The sequence below is a fragment of the Achroia grisella genome, unplaced genomic scaffold, assembly GCF_030625045.1.
Source record: "Achroia grisella isolate CSIRO2021 unplaced genomic scaffold, CSIRO_AGI_Agris_v1 utg461, whole genome shotgun sequence".
Classification (NCBI taxonomy): Eukaryota; Metazoa; Arthropoda; class Insecta; order Lepidoptera; family Pyralidae; genus Achroia; species Achroia grisella.
The window spans coordinates 1,722,451-1,744,906 of record NW_026712871.1 but is presented as its reverse complement, the minus strand read 5'-3'; the positions used below and the strand labels follow the sequence as shown (position 1 = coordinate 1,744,906).

At 40.4% G+C, this 22,456-nt stretch overlaps 1 protein-coding gene across 1 annotated transcript in view; it reads right to left on the bottom strand.

Annotated features, from left to right (window-relative positions):
* Positions 1–3,899: 3,899 nt before the first annotated feature.
* Positions 3,900–22,456, bottom strand: part of LOC131845262 (platelet binding protein GspB-like) — a 45,933-nt gene continuing 27,376 nt past the window's right edge. Inside the window, exons 20-32 of the mRNA XM_059194302.1 lie at positions 21,302–21,442; positions 20,041–20,085; positions 19,045–19,092; positions 17,907–17,954; positions 16,924–16,971; positions 14,973–15,881; positions 14,488–14,732; positions 14,262–14,360; positions 13,729–13,782; positions 12,997–13,077; positions 6,846–12,423; positions 4,983–5,189; positions 3,900–4,402 (exon numbers count right to left, since the gene is read on the bottom strand). Of these exons, the coding sequence (XP_059050285.1) occupies positions 4,242–4,402; positions 4,983–5,189; positions 6,846–12,423; positions 12,997–13,077; positions 13,729–13,782; positions 14,262–14,360; positions 14,488–14,732; positions 14,973–15,881; positions 16,924–16,971; positions 17,907–17,954; positions 19,045–19,092; positions 20,041–20,085; positions 21,302–21,442 (7,664 nt within the window). The 3' untranslated portion in view covers positions 3,900–4,241. The remainder of the gene's footprint in view (positions 4,403–4,982; positions 5,190–6,845; positions 12,424–12,996; positions 13,078–13,728; positions 13,783–14,261; positions 14,361–14,487; positions 14,733–14,972; positions 15,882–16,923; positions 16,972–17,906; positions 17,955–19,044; positions 19,093–20,040; positions 20,086–21,301; positions 21,443–22,456) is intronic.

Below are 22,456 nucleotides of genomic sequence, written 5' to 3'. Positions count from 1 at the left end.
CGTACGTGCTTCAAGTTTTTAAGGTTGGCAACCCTGAGAAATCTTCGTTTGTTTTTATTGGCAGTATAATATTACCATAGAATAATTACTACCATAAATATATGTTACACCAGTTATCCAGAAAATTGTAGATGTACATATAAAAATATGCGTTCATCTTATGTTAAAGCATGGAGTTGTGTAATTATATAAATATTTACGTCAAATTATGTCTATGATTATTTGGCTAATGTCTTCTCGCCAGTGCCTAATATTTTTTTTTTTTCATTTTGTCTATGACTGTTTCAAACTGCGGTGGATTAATTTGCAAAACTACATATGAAAATTTTACGCATTACTTAAAATATTATAAAAATGAACAAAATATGGTAACTCTCGCCAAGGTAAAAACTATTTTACCGCTTTAAAAACTACGTTTATAATTAAAAAGAAGTTGGTAATAATAGCTGTAAATAATTATTATAATGTGGCGCCATCTATGTTCCGATAGTCTATATATCTCACATTAGTTTCGGTAGTAATAGTCTCTGGTATTACACATTTTGATATACGTTTGTTTTTAATCATGTAGACGTATATATTAGCATTGTTTTTCTCATAAATTACAAATTTTAAAATTGTTATATTTTTGTAATAAACAAATTTGATGTTAAAAGTAATTAAAACACGCTTTCCCGCGCAAAAAATACATGCAATAATGTCTAAACGCTCTTTGAAAATAGAACAACTTGACATCTACGAATGTCACAGACTACCAATGAGTTCTTTTTTTAAACTTATTTGATTTTAAATGTTTTTAGAGGTTATTTCCATTTTATACCGTCGTAATTATATGTTTTTAATAAGTTTTTATTGTCGACTTTGTTTCCTGTCGATGTTTTTATTGTATAAAAAATGAAACGTTCGAAAATTGAAATGTGATTTATTGTTAATGTTAAAAAATGGAATGGATATGAAATCGTCTGGAATATATATGAATTTAATGCCTTTTTTATTATAAGTATATGTATTATAATGTAAATTGATGCTACATGGTCGTACCTACAGTTGGTTTTATGTTCACCGTTAAACAATCAACAAGATAAACGTCTAAGAGAAAGATAAATCATTTATAAATAAAAATGTAATAAAAGAAATAATTTTTTATTTTTCTGTTCGTTTTATTTGCAATTTTTCCTATATCCCAGAGCAATATCTTTGCCCAAATGTAGAAGACCTATATACTAATAATATATCGAGGTAGACTTTAAAAGGAGGTCCGCGTGAGTACCTCAGTCTCACTAATGTGAAGGGGAGGGGGGGAAGGGGATTGTTAGTAATGTGGATTGATAACCCCATTGCTAGCAATGTACCTTGTCAGGTCGACCTCCACGCGGTTCCCCCTGGAAACCATCGTGTTTAATTCCTGGTGAATTAGTCACGATGGGCTAACTGACCTGACCTCATGCTCATCTTATCATCCTCCACTGGTGCCCCGCCAGCGTAAACCGTTAGCGCAGGCGGGTGCACCATTCCATTATCATCCACAGAAAAAAAAAAAAAAATGGGAAGGGGAGGGGGAAAGGGTTGGTTGGTAATGTGGACTAATGATCTCATTGCTAGCAATGTACCATGTCGGATCGACCTCCACGCGGTTCCCCCTGGAAAACATCGTGATACATTCCTGGTGAATTTGTCACGTTGGGCTAACTGATCAGACTTCATGTTCATCCTATCATCCTCCACTGGTGCCCCGCCAGCGTATACCGTTAGCGCAGGCGGGTGCACCATTACATTATCAACCATTAAAAAAAACTGACCTAACCTCATATTCACCTTACCATCCTCCACTGGTACCCCGCAAGCATTATACCGTTAGCGCAGGTGGGTGTACCATTCCATTATCTATGTTTGTATTGCATGTTTTCTATATATTTTATGTATGTATTTAAAAAAAATATTTCTAACAATTGTACAGAACATAAGAGTACACAACTCTGTGAATTGTCCTGAATTATTATTAAACCTTAGTAATTGTAACTTACAAGGGTAGGGGGCAAGTGGACTGTTGACTCCATTGCTAGCAAGGTATCATCAGGTTGCCCTCCACGCGGTTCCCCCTGGAAACCATGGTGACTAACTGACCTGGTTTCATGGTCATGTTATCATCCTTCCCTGGTGCCCAACGTAACTGACAAATTCTTGGAGAATTTGTCATGATGTTCTAACTGACTTGGCTTCATCCTTTACTGGTGCCTCGCCAGCGTATACTGTTAGCACAGGCGGGTGCACCATTTCATTATTATCCATAATTTATATCCTGCATAAACGAAATACTTTGGAAGTATACACTCTATCCTGAGGAGATAAGAACCGTCGCTTCTAAGAATATCCTTCAATTCTTGTGTCTGACAGATGTAGGTTTTTTTTTTGTATGGATAATAATGAAATGGTGCACCCGCCTGCGCTAACGGTTTACGCTGGCGGGGCACCAGTGGAGTATGATAAGATGAGCATGAGGTCAGGTCAGTTAGCACATCGTGACAGATTCACCAGAAAGTTATCACGATGGTTTCCAGGGGGAACCGCATGGAGGTCAACCTGACATGGTGCATTGATAGTAATGGGGTCATGAGTCCATATTACTGGCAATCCCCTTCCCTCTTAACAGGTGTAGGTAGCGAACTTTGAATAAGTGCGAGCACAATGTCCAGACTTGTGGTGGCGTGGTGGGCCGGGTCATTGGGCTCCCTAAAATATGGTCGAGCGCAGTGGTGGCTGGCTCATCCGTCATACTCGTGAACGGGTGCTGCTTGTGTGGACTGGTCTGCTCTAATCACTACGACTTATTTTCTCTTATTAATTGTTTAACCAGTTGTTGTAGATTGAATGTTTTTTCTATTTTATTATTTCATTGAATTAGTGCTAATCGGTGGTCTGTATTCACACACTTACACTTAAATTGTAAGTAAGAATAAATTATTTAAAAGAGCAACACACAAGTTTCTTGCTTGTTCTTCTTGTGATGAGGCAGCATTCCGAATGAGCGGTAGGTTAAAAAAAAATGTGATGACTATTCAAAAGTGCTTCAATGTAAGTTTATTTGAATAAATGATTTTCTATTCTATTCTATTCTAATAGGTCTATGTAGGTCGCAGTTACAGGTCTTAGCAACTGACAGTCGCCCAGGGGAAAGAGGATTGTTAGTAATGTGAATTGATTATCTTATTGCCAGCAATGTACCATGTCAGGTTGTCCACGCGGTTCCCCTGGAAACCATCATGATAAATTCTTGGTGAATTTGTCACGATGTGCTAACTGACCTGACCTCATGCTCATCTTATCATCCTCCACTGGTGTCCCGCCAGCGTAAACCGTTAGCGCAGGCGGGTACACCATTCCATTATCATAAAAAAAAACTGACAGTCGCCCGGGGGGAAAGAGGATTATTAGTAATGTGGACTGATGATCTCATTGCTAGCAATATACCATGTCAGATTGACCTCCACGCGGTTCCCCCTGGAAACTATCGTGACAAATTCTCCAAGAATTTTTTGTTATGTTACGTGGGCTGGGTCTTTTTTTGTCATTGGTCAATTTGTCACATGGGCTCATCCTCCACTGGTGCTCCGCCAGCGCAAACCGTTAGCACAGCCGGGTGCACCATTCCATTATCATCCATAAAAAGAAATGACAGTCACCCAAACTCCCCAAATAAAAAAAATTACCACAGGATGATCATATATGAATGCTACTTACCTGGTGGGTCAGCTTATTTGCCATTCAAATCATATAAAAAAAGAATGATATAAAGGTTTTATTTGCTCGAAAATATATAAGCAGGTATGGGTACTTAAATATATTAACAATTTCAAGCAATTACAAATATATGTATGATGAACATATAGTATGATTAACAACATAGTATTATAATTAATGCACTTAAGTATAATATTATTTTATCTGTACTATATTTGTATTATATTATATTTTTTTTAAGAATTTTATATTTTCCAATTGTTTAATTTTATTTTGCAATTGACAACTTCTTTCGTTTATTAGGTACAGATTAATAAAAATAATTACCTACCAATATAAATATAAAATAATCTATTCTTTTATTATTTAATAATATAAAAAACGTTATTAAAACATTTTATAGTATAGATATATTTTTTATAATGGCAACACTTGTTTTTTTTAATGGCAACTCGGTATACAGCCATCTTGCCAATAATAAAAAATAAAATAAAATGTCTTAATTAGTTTCCTAGCGCCGTGATTTCTGCTGGTAGATCCTTGACAGGGATCAATTTCGGGCTGGCATCACTCTCGCAGGTACAATAGCAATTTTTCTGTTTTGGCCCGTTGGGTAAGATTAATATCTTCAAGTTCATACTCGTTTCCAAAGCGTGGGAAATTTCTGGAACATTCCATTATTTTTATTACTCTGTAGTCTATACGAACATCATAAGGGTCATCCATAATTGGAGGTTTGAACAGTCATATCTTAATAATATCGTAAACACCAAAGTTTGTAAGTATAGCTGTTTATTACTCTTTCACGCAAAAACTACTGAACGAATTTTGTTGAAACTTACAGTAATATAGCTTATACATCAAAATAATAAACAATAAGCTATTTATGTACTGAAATTTAACGCGTTAAATTTAGTACTTCATGTAAAAGTCATCCCCAGACATCACGACTTTGATGATGATGATGTCAACCAGTCCAAACTAATATACATAAATATATCTGATTGACCTTTCTACCTTCCTAAGTCACCCTCCTATTGATCTCCCGTCCAATTTAATCAGAGATCGAAGCGGAGCTCAGACTAAAGTTGTACCTGCCAAGCAGAAATGATCCTTAAGCCGCTCCATAAGTCCTTCCTTTGGTTTCGAGTGACCATCTACACTCGCTCCCTATCGTTCCGTGAAGCTGTAAAGGCCAGCTGCGAACGCACTAGAGTAGTTCGTAAAAATGTCTGTTAACCTACCTCTCTTTCCTTGCTGTATAGCCAACTTGCCACCAACACCAGGCCTAACCGGGGGTCCCACAGGACTAGGACTAGATTGCACAATTTCATCTTGATTCGACGCGGTTTCATTTGCTTCTGACTGAGACTCAGATTGGCTACTCTGTTCTGATGCTGACTCTGAGTTCGATGAACTACTTGCTTGTGACTCTTCTGACTGCTGTTGAGCTGAAATTCAAATTCAAACATTCAAAATATCTTCATTCATGTAGGTCTATTACAGACTCTTATGATATGTCAAATCTACCGTCAGTTCGGAATGATTTCGAGATGAGAAGAACTGGCAAGAAACTCAGCTCGTATTCTTTTCAAATAAATATTGTACATGTTTACAATAATACAGATTCATTTTTAAATTCAAATTTGGGAGAATAGAGTGACCACCAGCATATGCTATTGCTATTGCAAAAGCAAATCGTCTAGCAGTGTTCGTAACCTGAACAGAAATTCCCTTTGTTGCTTGAACAGAAATTGCTTGTGAGCAGCACCCATACACAAGTGTTATCTAGACACGCGGGAGCGTGTCAAAGCCGAGTTCAAGTCAGAGAACTGGCGAGCAGCACCGTGTGTAGTTTTACACGAACCATTTGGAGCCACTTTTGACCGAAATATACTGTAGCCTTCGCAAGTTCTAAACCTCTTACTTGTCGGTTCCTATTTTGTTATTAGTAGTAACTAGCCATCGAAAGTAATAATTGGTATATGAGAACTAGCCAAGTCAGACCTTAGGCTACAGTATATTATGCTAAGTTATAAGAAGAAATGATTTTTATATGATTATAAATACATTTCAGGACAGACCATTGAACTTGGCACCCATTTAGATCTCACCTCTTTTGTCGTAGAAGTAAACAATCAAGGCATATATCATAATATTGAACTCGGCTATCATTTCACATTTATGTTTTTGATGGGATAGATTTCACATCAATATTGTAGAACAATCGAATATTTTAAAAATATTAAAAGAAGGTAGTTTGTGTTTACAAAAATTATAAATAGCGCCATCTAGTATTTATGGACCGAACTAAGATGTTTGTCATAAGATAACCGTTACCCCCGCTCTCCCTACTACACTGACTTCGGTCTATAAATACGGAAGTCGGTAGTTGAATAATTTTCTTTCGGGGTATAATCGCTACAAAGACGGGTTTATTCCAGATTTAGTTGGGCCTGGAGGAGGCTGCAAGTAGTGAAGGCGAGTCTTTCGCGCCCGAATCACGTTTCACGCAACAAAGAGTGTGCATGTAAATGTAGACAGAGAACGAGAGAGACAGCACACGCAAACAGTGAGCGCATCCCCGAGTACAACAATACCGATATCATTTACTAATTATCATTTAAAAATAACGGACAATGAAGCAATAACAATTATAGAGCTATAGACAATTTATAAGTATATTTATCTATGGAAAATAAAAATAAAAAAATTTAAAGAAAGAGAAATGAAGCTTACGCGCGAAAGAGTGCAAAAAAAACCAAATAGTTAAATGTAATCCCTCACGATTGCGTGTGTAGCTTTTACCGCGATAAAACGAATCAAAAAGAACGAAAGAACATTTCCTGTTCAGGTAGCTAATCGATATAACCTATAAATGTAGACAGGTAAGAAGTTTAAGGTCCGGCCGCTCAGAGTACGCGTTTCTGTAACCTTGAAACAGCGCAGTTCGATGTGGTTTAACTTCTAAAAACTATGTACGTACGTTAATTCAAAGTTACATCGCCTATTCTATCCCGACCTGTTCGAAACGCAAACTCTGAGCGGGCGAACTGTAATAATAATACGCAGTGTTAAGTAACTATTTACTAAGATATTGTACATACCTGAACTTTGTGCTGATTCTGACTGACTCTGGGAACTAGCTTGTTGTGACTGTGCACTTTCTGATGAATTCTCAGACGCCGAAGATTGTGACTGCGACTGACTTTGTGAACTAGATTCTGCTGACTGCGCATTCTCTGATGACGCTGCAGAGGATTGAGACGCAGATTGACTCTGTGAACTAGATTCTGCTGACTGCGCATTCTCTGATGACGATACGGATTGAGAAGCAGATTGGCTCTGTGAACTAGATTCTGCTGACTGCGCATTCTCTGATGACGCTGCAGAAGATTGCGAAGCAGATTGGCTCTGTGAACTAGATTCTGCTGACTGCGCATTCTCTGATGACGCTGTAGAAGACTGCGAAGCAGATTGGCTCTGTGAACTAGATTCTGCTGACTGCGCATTCTCTGATGATGCTGCAGAAGACTGAGAAGCAGATTGGCTCTGTGAACTAGATTCTGCTGACTGCGCATTCTCTGATGACGCTGCAGAAGATTGCGAAGCAGATTGGCTCTGTGAACTAGATTCTGCTGACTGCGCATTCTCTGATGACGCTGCAGAAGATTGCGAAGCAGATTGGCTCTGTGAACTAGATTCTGCTGACTGCGCATTCTCTGATGACGCTGCAGAAGATTGCGAAGCAGATTGGCTCTGTGAACTAGATTCTGCTGACTGCGCATTCTCTGATGACGCTGCAGAAGATTGAGAAGCAGATTGGCTCTGTGAACTAGATTCTGCTGACTGCGCATTCTCTGATGACGCTGCAGAAGATTGCGAAGCAGATTGGCTCTGTGAACTAGATTCTGCTGACTGCGCATTCTCTGATGACGCTGCAGAAGATTGAGAAGCAGATTGGCTCTGTGAACTAGATTCTGCTGACTGCGCATTCTCTGACGACGATTCAGAAGATTGAGAAGCAGATTGGGTCTGTGAACTAGATTCAGCTGACTGCGCATTCTCTGATGACGATGCAGAAGATTGAGAAGCAGATTGGCTCTGTGAACTAGATTCTGCTGACTGCGCATTCTCTGATGACGATGCAGAAGACTGAGAAGCAGATTGACTCTGTGAACTAGAATCAGCAGACTGCACATTCTCTGATGACGCTGCAGAAGACTGAGAAGCAGATTGGCTCTGTGAACTAGATTCTGCTGACTGCGCATTCTCTGATGACGCTACAGAAGATTGCGAAGAAGATTGGTTCTGTGAACTAGATTCTACTGACTGCGCATTCTCTGATGACGCTGAAGAAGATTGAGAAGCAGATTGGCTCTGTGAATTAGATTCAGCTGACTGCGCATTCTCTGATGACGCTGTAGAAGATTGCGAAGCAGACTGGCTCTGTGAACTAGATTCTGCTGACTGCGCATTCTCTGATGATGCTGCAGAAGATTGAGAAGCAGATTGGCTCTGTGAACTAGATTCAGCTGACTGCGCATACTCTGACGACGATGCAGAAGATTGAGAAGCAGATTGACTCTGTGAACTAGAATCAGCTGACTGCGCATTCTCTGATGACGCTGCAGAAGATTGAGAAGCAGATTGGCCCTGTGAACTAGATTCAGCTGACTCCGCATTCTCTGATGACGATGCAGAAGATTGAGAAGCAGATTGGCTCTGTGAACTAGATTCTGCTGACTGGGCATTCTCTGATGACGATGCAGATTGAGAAGCAGATTGACTCTGTGAACTAGATTCTGCTGACTGCGCATTCTCTGATGACGCTGAAGAAGATTGAGAAGTAGATTGGCTCTGTGAACTAGATTCAGCTGACTGCGCATTCTCTGACGACGATGCAGACGATTGCGAAGCAGATTGGCTCTGTGAACTAGATTCTACTGACTGTGCATTCTCTGATGACGATGCAGCTTGAGAAGCAGATTGGCTCTGTGAACTAGATTCAGCTGACTGCGCATTCTCTGATGACGCTGCAGAAGATTGAGAAGCAGATTGGCTCTGTGAACTAGATTCTGCTGACTGCGCATTCTCTGATGACGCTGCAGAAGACTGAGTAGCAGATTGGCTTTGTGAACTAGATTCTGCTGACTGCGCATTCTCTGATGACGATGCAGAAGACTGAGAAGCAGATTGGCTCTGTGAACTAGATTCTGCTGACTGCGCATTCTCTGATGACGATGCAGATTGGCTCTGTGAACTAGATTCTGCTAACTGCGCATTTTCTGATGACTGAGAAGCAGATTGGCTCTGTGAACTAGATTCTGCTGACTGCGCATTCTCTGAAGACGAAGCAGAAGATTGAGAAGCAGATTGGCTCTGTGAACTAGATTCAGCTGACTGCGCATTCTCTGAAGTCGAAGCAGAAGATTGAGAAGCAGATTGGCTCTGTGAACTAGATTCTGCTGACTGCGCATTCTTTGATGATGCTGCAGAAGATTGAGAAGCAGATTGCCTCTGTGAACTAGATTCTGCTGATTGCGCATTTTCTGATGATGCTGCAGAAGATTGAGATGCAGATTGGCTCTGTGAACTAGATTCGGCTGACTGTGCATTCTCTGATGACGATGCAGCTTGAGAAGCAGATTGGCTCTGTGAACTAGATTCTGCTGACTGCGCATTCTCTGATGAAGATGCAGAAGATTGAGAAGCAGATTGGCTCCGTGAATTTGATTCAGCTGACTGCGCATTCTCTGAAGACGAAGCAGAAGACTGAGATGCAGATTGGCTCTGCGAACTAGGTTCAGCTGACTGCGCATTCTCTGACGACGATGCAGAAGATTGGCTCTGTGAACTAGATTCAGCTGACTCCGCATTCTCTGATGACGATGCAGAAGATTGAGAAGCAGATTGACTCTGTGAACTAGATTCTGCGGACTGCGCATTCTCTGCAGACGAAGCAGAAGACTGAGATGCAGATTGGCTCTGCGAATTAGATTCAGCCGACTGCGCATTCTCTGACGACGATGCAGAAGATTGAGAAGCAGATTGGCTCTGTGAACTAGATTCAGCTGACTCCGCATTCTCTGATGACGATGCAGAAGATTGAGAAGCAGATTGGCTCTGTGAACTAGATTCTGCTGACTGGGCATTCTCTGATGACGATGCAGATTGAGAAGCAGATTGACTCTGTGAACTAGATTCTGCTGACTGCGCATTCTCTGATGACGCTGAAGAAGATTGAGAAGCAGATTGGCTCTGTGAACTAGATTCAGCTGACTGCGCATTCTCTGATGATGCTGCAGAAGATTGAGAAGCAGATTGGCTCTGTGAACTAGATTCCGCCGACTGCGCATTCTCTGACGACGATGCAGACGATTGAGAAGCAGATTGGCTCTGTGAACTAGATTCTGCTGACTGTGCATTCTCTGATGACGATGCAGCTTCAGAAGCAGATTGGCTCTGTGAACTAGATTCTGCTGACTGCGCATTCTCTGATGACGCTGCAGAAGATTGAGAAGCAGATTGGCTCTGTGAACTAGATTCTGCTGACTGCGCATTCTCTGATGACGCTGCAGAAGATTGAGAAGCAGATTGGCTCTGTGAACTAGATTCTGATGACTGTGCATTCTCTGATGACGATGCAGATTGAGAAGCAGATTGGCTCTGTGAACTAGATTCTGCTGACTGCGCATTCTCTGACGACGCTGCAGAAGATTGAGAAGCAGATTGGCTTTGGGAACTAGATTCTGCTGATTGACCATTCTCTGATGACGATGCAGAAGATTGAGTAGCAGATTGGCTTTGTGAACTAGATTCTGCTGACTGCGCATTCTCCGATGACGCTACAGAAGATTGAGAAGTAGATTGGCTCTGTGAACTAGATTCAGCTGACTGTGCATTCTCTGATGACGATGCAGCTTGAGAAGCAGATTGGCTCTGTGAACTAGATTCTGCTGACTGCGCATTCTCTGATGAAGATGCAGAAGATTGAGAAGCAGATTGGCTCTGTGAACTAGATTCAGCTGACTGCGCATTCTCTGATGACGCTGCAGAAGATTGAGAAGCAGACTGGCTCTGTGAACTAGATTCAGCTGACTGTGCATTCTCTGATGACGCTGCAGAAGACTGAGTAGCAGATTGGCTTTGTGAACTAGATTCTGCTGACTGCGCATTCTCCGATGACGCTACAGAAGATTGAGAAGCAGATTGGCTCTGTGAACTAGATTCTGCTGACTGCGCATTCTCTGATGACGATGCAGAAGACTGAGAAGCAGATTGGCTCTGTGAACTAGATTCTGCTGACTGCGCATTCTCTGATGAAGATGCTGAAGATTGAGAAGCAGATCGGTTTTGTGAACTAGATTCTGCTGCTTGACCATTCTCTGATGACGATGCAGAAGACTGAGAAGCAGATTGGCTTTGTGAACTAGATTCTGCTGACTGCGCATTCTCCGATGACGCAACAGAAGATTGAGAAGCAGATTGGCTCTGTGAACTAGATTCTGCTGACTGCGCATTCTCTGATGACGATGAAGATTGAGAAGCAGATTGGCTCTGTGAACTAGATTCTGTTGACTGCGCATTCTCTGATGACGCTGCAGAAGATTGAGAAGCAGATTGGCTCTGTGAACTAGATTCTGCTGACTGCGCATTCTCTGTTGACGATGCAGATTGAGAAGCAGATTGGCTCTGTGAACTAGATTCTGCTGACTGCGCATTCTCTGATGACGCTGCAGAAGATTGAGAAGCAGATTGGCTCTGTGAACTAGATTCTGCTGACTGCGCATTCTCTGATGACGCTGCAGAAGATTGAGAAGCAGATTGGCTTTGGGAACTAGATTCTGCTGATTGACCATTCTCTGATGACGATGCAGAAGACTGAGTAGCAGTTTGGCTTTGTGAACTAGATTCTGCTGACTGCGCATTCTCCGATGACGCTACAGAAGATTGAGAAGTAGATTGGCTCTGTGAACTAGATTCTGCTGACTGCGCATTCTCTGATGACGATGCAGAAGACTGAGAAGCAGATTGGCTCTGTGAACTAGATTCTGCTGACTGCGCATTCTCTGATGAAGATGTAGAAGATTGAGAAGCAGATTGGCTCTGTGAACTAGATTCAGCTGACTGCGCATTCTCTGATGACGATGCAGATTGAGAAGCAGATTGGCTCTGTGAACTAGATTCTGCTGACTGCGCATTCTCTGATGACGATGCAGCTTGAGAAGCAGATTGGCTCTGTGAACTAGATTCTGCTGACTGCGCATTCTCTGATGACGATGCAGAAGATTGAGAAGCAGATTGGTTCTGTGAACTAGATTCTGCTGACTGTGCATTCTCTGATGACGATGCAGCTTGAGAAGTAGATTGGCTCTGTGAACTAGATTCTGCTGACTGCGCATTCTCTGATGACGATGCAGATTGAGAAGCAGATTGGCTCTGTGAACTAGATTCTGCTGACTGCGCATTCTCTGATGACGATGCAGAAGACTGAGAAGCAGATTGGCTCTGTGAACTAGATTCAGCTGACTGCGCATTCTCTGAAGACGAAGCAGAAGATTGAGAAGCAGATTGGCTCTGTGAACTAGATTCTGCTGACTGCTCATTCTCTGATGATGATGCAGATTGAGAAGCAGATTGGCTCTGTGAACTAGATTCTGCTGACTGCGCATTTTCTGATGACTGAGAAGCAGATTGGCTCTGAGCACTAGATTCTGCTGACTGTGCATTTTCTGATGACGATACAGATTGAGAAGAAGATTGGCTTTGTGAACTAGATTCTGCTGACTGCGCATTCTCTGAAGCCGAAGCAGAAGATTGAGAAGCAGATTGGCTCTGTGAACTAGATTCTGCTGACTGCGCATTCTCTGATGACGATGCAGATTGAGAAGCAGATTGGCTCTGTGAACTAGATTCTGCTGACTGCGCATTCTCTGATGACTGAGAAGCAGATTGGCTCTGAGCACTAGATTCTGCTGACTGTGCATTCTCTGATGACGATGCAGATTGAGAAGAAGATTGGCTTTGTGAACTAGGTTCTGCTGACTGCGCATTCTCTGAAGACGAAGCAGAAGATTGAGAAGCCGATTGGCTCTGTGAACTAGACTCTGCTGACTGTGCATTCTCTGATGACGATGCAGATTGAGAAGCAGATTGGCTCTGTGAACTAGATTCTGCTGATTGACCATTCTCTAATGACGATGCAGAAGTTTGAGAAGCAGATTGGCTCTGTGAACTAGATTCAGCTGACTGCGCATTCTCTGACGACGATGCAGAAGATTGAGAAGCAGATTGGCTTTGTGCACTAGATTCATCTGACTGTGCATTTTCTGATGACTGAGATGCAGTTTGACTTTGTGAGCTGGATTCTGCAGACTGTCCATTCTCTGAGGATGAAGTAGAAGACTGAGATGCAGATTGGCTCTGTGAACTAGACTCTCCTGATTGCGCATTCTCTGATGACGATGCAGATTGAGAAGAAGATTGGCTTTGTGAACTAGATTCTCCAGATTGAGCGTTATCTGATGACGATGAAGAAGACTGAGATGCAGACTGACTTTGTGAGTTGGATTCTGCGGACTGTCCATTCTCTGATGATGAAGTAGAAGACTGAGATGCAGATTGGCTTTGGGAACTAGATTCAGCTGACTGCGCATTCTCTGATGACGATGCAGAAGATTGAGCAGCGGCTTGGTTCTGTGAACTGGATTCTTCTGACTGTGCTTTCTCTGATGACTGAGATGCAGTTTGACTTTGTGAGCTGGATTCTGCAGACTGTCCATTCTCTGATGATGAAGTAGAAGACTGAGATGCAGATTGGCTCTGTGAACTAGACTCTCCTGATTGCGCATTCTCTGATGATGACGCAGAAGACTGAGAATTAGATTGGCTCTGTGAACTAGACTCTCCTGATTGCGCATTCTCTGATGATGACGCAGAAGACTGAGAATTAGATTGGCTCTGTGAACTGGATTGTCCTGATTGCACATTCTCTGATGACGATGCAGAAGATTGAGAGTTAGTTTGGCTCTGTGAACTAGACTCTCCTGATTGCGCATTCTCTGATGATGACGCAGAAGACTGAGAATTAGATTGGCTCTGTGAACTGGATTCTCCTGATTGCGCATTCTCTGATGACGATCCAGAAGATTGAGAGTTAGATTGGCTCTGTGAACTGGATTCTCCTGATTGCGCATTCTCTGATGACGATGCAGAAGATTGAGAGTTAGATTGGCTCTGTGAACTAGACTCTCCTGATTGGGCATTCTCTGATGACAATGCAGAAGATTGAGCAGCAGCTTGATTCTGTGAACTAGATTCTTCTGACTGTGCATTCTCTGATGATGAAGTAGAAGACTGAGATGCAGATTGGCTCTGTGAACTAGACTCTCCTGATTGCGCATTCTCTGATGATGACGCAGAAGACTGAGAATTAGATTGGCTCTGTGAACTAGACTCTCCTGATTGCGCATTCTCTGATGATGACGCAGAAGACTGAGAATTAGATTGGCTCTGTGAACTAGACTCTCCTGCTTGCGCATTCTCTGATGACGATGCAGAAGATTGAGAGTTAGATTGACTCTGTGAACTAGACTCTCCTGATTGCGCATTCTGTGATGCTGATACAGAAGACTGAGAATTAGATTGGCTCTGTGAACTAGACTCTCCTGATTGCGTATTCTCTGATGATGAAGCAGAAGATTGAGAATTAGATTGGCTCTGTGAACTGGATTCTCCTGATTGAGCGTTCTCTGAAGATGACGCAGAAGACTGGGAAGCAGAGTAGCTCTCTGAACTGGATTCAGCTGACTGTGCATTTTCTGATGACGATGAAGATGACTCAGATGCGGATTGGCTTTGTGAACTTGATTGTTCTGTTTGCTCATTATTTGATGTTGTCGCAGATGATTGGGATGCAGATTGAGTTTGAGAAGCATTTTGTTCGGATTGCTCTTGTTGTGATGTCTCTGATTGAGAAGTCGATTGACTCTCTGAAGTAACTTGTTCAGATTTCTCCGCCTGGGACACAGATTGATTTTGTGAAACTACTTCCTCTATTTCTTTTCTTTCTATTTGTTTTTTCTCTATTTGCTTCCTTTCTATTACTTTCTCAGTACGCGATGTTTGGGACTCATTCTGAGTTTCTTGTTCGGAATTTTCTGTTTCTGTTGATGTTGATTGTGTTTCTGATGCCGAAATGGCGGATTGAGAAGAAGATTGACTTTGTGAACTAGACTGTACTGATTGGTCATTTTGTGATGACGATGAAGACGACTGAGATGCAGATTGGCTCTGCGAACTAGACTGTTGTGATTCTTCATTTTGTGACGAGGATGCAGAGGACTGGGAAGCAGATTGACTCTGCGAATTAGACTGTTCTGATTGGTTATTTTGTGATGACGACGAAGACGACTGTGAAGCAGATTGGCCCTGCGAACTAGACTGTTGTGATTGTTCATTTTGTGATGATGATGCCGAAGACTGAGATGCAGATTGGCTCTGTGAACTAGATTCAGCTGACTGCGCATTCTCTGATGATGACGCAGAAGACTGAGAATTAGATTGGCTTTGTGAACTAGATTCAGCTGACTGCGCATTCTCTGATGATGACGCAGAAGACTGTGAATTAGATTGGCTCTGTGAACTAGATTCAGCTGACTGCGCATTCTCTGATGACGATGCAGAAGATTGAGAAGCAGATTGACTCTGTGAACTAGATTCAGCTGACTGCGTATTCTCTGATGACGATGCAGAAGATTGAGAAGCAGATTGACTCTGTGAACTAGATTCTGCTGACTGCGCATTCTCTGACGACGATGCAGACGACTGAGAGTTAGATTGACTCTGTGAACTAGATTCTCCTGATTGACTTGATGATGTTGATTCAGATTGGCTTTGTGAGTTACTTTCCGATTCTGAAGCCTGTGTGGTAGTTATTGGGGCTTCCGTTGTGGTTGTTGTTGGAGCTGGGATTGTAGTTGTGGTTGGTGCTGGGGTTGTAGTTGTGGTTGGTGCTGGGGTTGTAGTTGTCGTTGGAGCTGGTGTTGTAGTTGTCGTTGGTGCTGGAGTAGTGGTGGTAGTTGTGGTCGTTAACTTTTTAGGCAAATTCTTTTTAATATGCTCAATTGCCTTGATGATATCTAGAAAGAAAATAATCATATTCAATCATGGCTTTAAATAATCAACTTAGAAGTATTAAAGGTACCTCAGCTCACATATTTCATGCGCCAAATCAAGGTTTGTAAGGTGTGCTTCGGTTAAAATAGTCGATATTTTCTTGGGACAGTCGAAGTCTTCATTGCAAGTCCCTTATAATCAGGACTCTCAACGTAGAAGGTAGAGTTTGTAAAGGTACCTCAGTCTCACATATTTCAGGCGCCAAACAAAAACCTTGTTTTTAATGTATGTTTCATCATTAAAATAGAGCTGTGAAATTACAGGATATGTTATATGACTGACTCTTAGTTCTCCTGAATGGCAACGCTTTATGGGTACCCTTAACGTAATGACAACGTGTTGGTCGTTGAGCTATTCGTGTATATGATGAATGGCACTTACACTAAGTTGAATAAAAATATTATCCTTAGACTTTCGCTTTTAGTTTACTAATATAGTTAAATTAGTTTTAACACTAATTGAAATGAGGTAAAATTCAAGATTCTTTAACAGTAAAAATCGGTGAACATACAGAACGAATTCGTCCGACATGTATAACCTAAATGGCATAGAAATTATTTAAATGCTACAAAAGATATTCAATTTAAACGATAAATGCAATGGTAAGTAAGGGTAGTTAACTCTTTTGTAGCGCACTAGCAGTGATCGCTAGCTGAATAAGTCAGAGTCTTATTTACCATAAGATTATTCGTGTAAAAATCCGTTTGACAACATTAATCACTTTTTTCGGACTACTCTAATGGTGTTAGCCGCAGCTGGCCTTTACAGCTTCACCGGATGGTAGGAGGCGAGTGCAGATGGCACTCCAAATCAATGGAAGAAGCGGCTGAAGACCAGCTCCCTCTTCACGGATACGACTTTACTCTGAGGGCACCACTAGGGATTCGAACCTCGGCTCAGGCCGTCGTAATTTTGATCCCCGTTTGAATTGGGCGGGGGATCATGGATAAAAGTAACTTTAGTATTTAATGATTATTTGAATAATTATTACAAATATATACATACCGTCTTCTCCAGTGGCTTCTCGTAGAGTCTTCAAAGCATCAATGAAGTCTGAAACAAGCAAAGAATAGAAAACATTTTCAAATTTTGAGTAGTGTAATTTTTTTTTTCATTCTAATACCGATTGCCCTAACATGTCTTTACGACTTCACCGGAGGAATGCAGAGGGCGTTCTAAAACTTTGGAAGAACTGCGCCTGAGGACCAACTCCCTCCTAACGGATGCGACTTTAGTCTGCGACGTGTGTGGAGGAAACCATTTGTCACAGTCTTCCAATAGCTGCCTTTACACATACGCTCTTTCACGCGGAAATACTTCTAATTCTTTCACCTTTCACGCGCGATCTTCAATATATACCATCCTGATCATCTGGATGAAGGGTGGTCGTTCACAGTGCGGTTTTTTAGAAACTTTTTGCCACGCACAACCATATTGTGGAATCACCTTCCAGCAATGGTATTTCCGAACCGATACGATATTGAAACCTTAAAGAAAAGAGCTTATTCCTTCTTAAAAGGCCGTCAACTTACAATTCCCCTGGTGTTGCGGGTGCTCATGGGCGATTGTAATCACTTACCATCAGGTGACGGACGGACTGTGTTCTGAGAAATTGTTCGACATGATGCCGACGGCCACCTTTTACCACCGCTCGTCATCGACAGGGAATTCAACCCCACACGCTGGAACCTAAGTGGTCCCGAACAGTGCGGTTTCAGAGGAGCTTCCTCCCGCGTACACTTAGATTTTGGAATGAACTACCTGCCGGGGTTTTCCAACGAGACTATAGCGTGGGGTTTTCCAAGAAGGGTATATTAAGGTTTCTTAAGGGTCGGCAACGTGCACGATACCCCTGGTGTTTCAGGCGTTCATAGGCTACGGTAACCATTTACCATCAGATGGCCCGTATGCTTAATTGTCACCATCGTAGTATAAAAAAAAAGGGTGAGCCGTAAGCTCGTTTGTACCCTAAGATAATTGATTCTTACCTGTTGTTTCAGTGTATTCTTCTATAATGGTGATGACTTCCTCGAAATCTGGAAACAATAAAAATCAATCACCGACAGTTCTGAATAAATAATCTAAATGTGTTTTTTTATTTATTTAAGTTGTATTGCACAATTATGGTATAGTATTTACACACCTAATATTCACATAATATCTTAAAAATATGATATTGATCATTAATTATATATCCATACATATAAATAAAATAGGAGTGTCTGTTTGTAATATTGAAATAACCATTTTTTATTACATGCATATGAATATAAATACGGTACATACACCAAAAAAACACTTTTTACAATTTTTGTCTGTCTGTCTGTCGGTCTGTTTGTTCCGGCTAATCTCTGAAATGGCAGGACCGATTTTAACGAGACTTTTTTTGGCAGGTAACTGATGTAATAAGGAGTAACTTAGGCTACTTTTACTTTAGAAAAAATAAAGTTAAATTCCACGCGGACGAAGTCGCGGGAACAGCTAGTCTTAACTATAAATACAGCGCGCAAGTTTTATGCTCGTTCATCTTGTAATGCTACGTTTACATTCGGCCGCTTCCCCTGCCACTCGCGCTGCCGAAAATATTGCCGGGCGACAACTGAGCGAGAGGGCTGAATGTAAAAACACGCTGCCAGTCCTTTGACTCGCGCACGAAAAACCGATAATCGAGGGAGCGCCGGGCAGCGCGAGTGGCAGCGCCAATGGCATGGGAAGTGTTTCCACTCGTGTTTACACTCTCGCGCTGCTCACTTCCCTGCCCACTCGAGTAATAAGTGTATTTAACAGTATGTAAGTCTATAAAAAATAAATACCGTTTCACATCATATAAGATTCCATTCAAATGACAAAAGAAATAAAAGAAAGGATATTTATCATATTAATATATATATCTTATATATAAAATTCTTGTGTCACAATGTTAGTGACCATACTCTTCTGAAACGTCTTGACAGATTTTTATGAAATTTTATATGCATATTCAGTAGGTATGAGAATCGGCTATCTATTTTTATACCCCTAAGTGATAAGGGTTGTCCACCCCTAACATTATATTTTTATTTTTTGGACACTTACTTTTCAATTGAGATTAAAAAATACATACAACCCTAATATATAAATACTTACAGAATCTCTTGCTTATTGTGATGAGACTCTCAAAGAATTTCACGATATCTGAAATTAAAATGTTTATTTTAAATTCAGCACTAGATATAGCTTCAAATATATTACATAGATCATCATTATCGATATAGGTGTCCATTTGCTGTGTATTTGCCAATTATGACTATAAGCTTGATGTTTCCAAGAATGTAACTAATGTCCTAAAACTCGCTAATAAGTTTTTTGGTGAGTTAAGGATATATTAATGTGTAGTGAAAACAAAGTGTTGAATTTCTTAGACATCTTTGTATATTATTCAAAAAGATTTTTCAATTGCATTGACTGATCAATAATCTACCAGGATGCTCGTGACAGCAGAATGTTCTTCCACTTCTCAGGAATTGGCAATGTTATCACATCATGATCATCATTATGTAAGGCATCCGCTTGCTGCGTATACAGTTTCAACTATTGTCAAACTAATACTAACGCTAGCAGCTTGCTGTCTCCAAAAATACAACTAATGCCCTAAAACTCGCTAATGAAGTTTTTGGAGATTTAAGGATATATTAAACAGTGTAATGTCAAGAAACAAAGTGTTGAATTTCTTAGACATCTTCATATACTATTTACGATCGTAAGGACTGGTCAGCAATTTACCAGATATATCATCATATGATATCAGAATCATCATCACATCACATAAAAGTGCTATGTATGATGATTTCTCAATTGTGAGAACTTGCCAACGATCTACCAGGATGCTTGTAATAGCATTCTTCTGTATGGCAATTCAGAAATAATGTTGGTTTGCCATTACGATTTAAAAAAAAACAGTACAATTAACATGAATGGCAACGTATGAGTAGTACAAAGAAAATGATGTCAATACATATAGGCGACGGTTAACCAATAATCATGCATCATCCAATCCAGCTTGTTAGTTGGAAATACGTCTATAACCAACAGAATTTGTTACATTCTCTATTGATTGTATAAATAAAAAAATAAATAACTTACCATAAAGAATGATTTCGTAAATCACGCGAATACTTTCGAAGAATGCTGAAATTTAAATAATGTATATTTAGAAAAAGAATAAAATAAATATATGTTACATTCACGAATGTTATCACGGATGGGATGGGCAGTCATTGTCTATGGAACGCGGTGGTCAACGCAACACTTGACATGTCCAGATTTGGGTTGTTGGTATATTTGAATACAACATGCCACAGACCAACCCAAACTTTAAGTAGTAGTAATAAAGTGGTATATTTTATCCACAAGTGGATAGGCAAAGGTACGAGACCATACAGCCTAATCTTCAGTAGTATTTCCATGAGATTCAAACATTCTTCAAGGCGATATCGCCAAATCTTTTCATTAATTATAAGTTTGTGTTAAGTCCATGTATGTGTCCACAATTGAAATGTTTATAATTCTCCGATAGTTGCTATGATGAAGTCATTAATTGGTTTAAAAGTTGCAGTGCATTTGAATAGTTCTTGAAGCGATGGCGGAATAATCTGATATAGTTCTTGAAGCTTAGCAATGAGCAAAATTCTGTTTAAATTGAAGGCCGGGGAATCAAAAAATATATGTTCTAATGCCAAACTTTAAGTTTAGTCTGCATAAACAAAAGTTCCATATAAAAAATACCTGAGGTCACTAGTTATAAAAATCCCGCATTGGAGAATAGAGAATTAATCAGACCTAAAATGGTATACAAAGGACTAGGATAGTGTGTAAACTGTCCAGAGATATTAATATTATTATTACATTTACATACAAAACCAATGTGTTGCCAGTGATAATACGTGGTCGCTAACTATGGGCCTCATGAATAAGCTCAGAGTCACTCAGAGAGGAATGGAGAGGGCTATGTTCGGAGTTTCTCTGCGTGATAGAATCAGAAATGAGGAGATCCGCAGAAGAACCAAAGTGACCGACATAGCCCGAAGAATTGCGAAACTGAAGTGGCAATGGGCAGGGCACATAGCTCGTAGGACAGATGGCTGTTGGGGCAGTAAAGTCCTCAAGTGGCGACCGCGGCCCGGAAGACGCAGCGTGGGAAGGCCTCCAGCAAGGTGGACCGACGATCTGGTCAAGATCGCTGGAAAGCGTTGGTTGCGAGCAAGGCAAGACCGATCGTCGTGGAGATTTTTGGGGGAGGCCTTTGTCCAGTAGTAGACGTCTTCCGAGCTGAAGTGATGATGATGATGATGATGACACAAAAAAGTAATCCTTTTTTTAAATCGGTAGAAAAAATAACACTTACTATTCTGACTCGTGATCTTCGTGAATTTGGATGTGGCTGCGCTGAGATTGGTAGAGTTCGTGATGCGGAGTATAGTCTCAATGAAGACTAACACCTCCACCCGGGTGTACTTGTATACAGTCTCGAAGAATATGAAAATATCTGTCGAATAATAGTACATATTATATTAATACGTGAAGCAATAACTTTGTAACACTTATTACGAAAATTATACGAACGGATGAGTGTGAAATTTCGCACTCTTATAGTTTATATAGAGAGCGAGTGCAGACTAATATTATTTTTTTAATTACGTATAAAAAATATTAATTTGACGGCCTCGGTAGTCTAGCGGTTTAGCACATGGCCTTACTTCCGATGGTCGCGGGTTCAATTTCTCGCACAACACAAACATTTGTATGATTGTTTGTGTCGGTCTGGGTATTTTCTATGTATAATATGTATGTATTTACGAAGAAAAATATCTATGTATTTGTGTCAGTTGTCTAGTACCCATAACAGAAGCTTTAGCTAGCTTAACTTGGGTCTAGATGGAGTTGTCTGAATTGTGAAAAAAAATAATTAAATCAATATAATAAATATACTCTTTTGTTTATTGTTAAAGTATGTGATCAAATTGAGAATAGATTAATATTGTTTGTCCTTAATATTAGTTGTCTATAGTCTTACTGAATGTTAAATATAACCTCTGTGATTAAAGAAGTATAGTCTGTGATAAGTAACGTTCAAATTTATCATTTAAATTAGTTATGGTCGAATTTCGACCACGTGGCGACCACTGGTAATATTAATAGTGTAATCTTACTGTTTGTTACTCTTTCACGCAAAAACTACAGAACAGATTTTAATGAGACTTTACAGTAATATAGCTTATATATTAGAATGACACATAGACTATAAATTAAAGAGATATTAATGAATAATAGTGTATTGGTAGAAATATAGTAATAAGTAATAATAATATAAGGGAGAAGTCACAGGATGCACTCGGAGTTTTTTGTGACCTATCAAAGGCATTTGATTGCGTGGATCATAAAACGCTTTTGTACAAGCTCGAGCATTATGGTATAAGAGATAATGATCTAAAATTAATGAGAACTTATTTAGAGGACAGGGCCCACACTGTAGATATTGACGGTGTAAAATCTAAAGGAG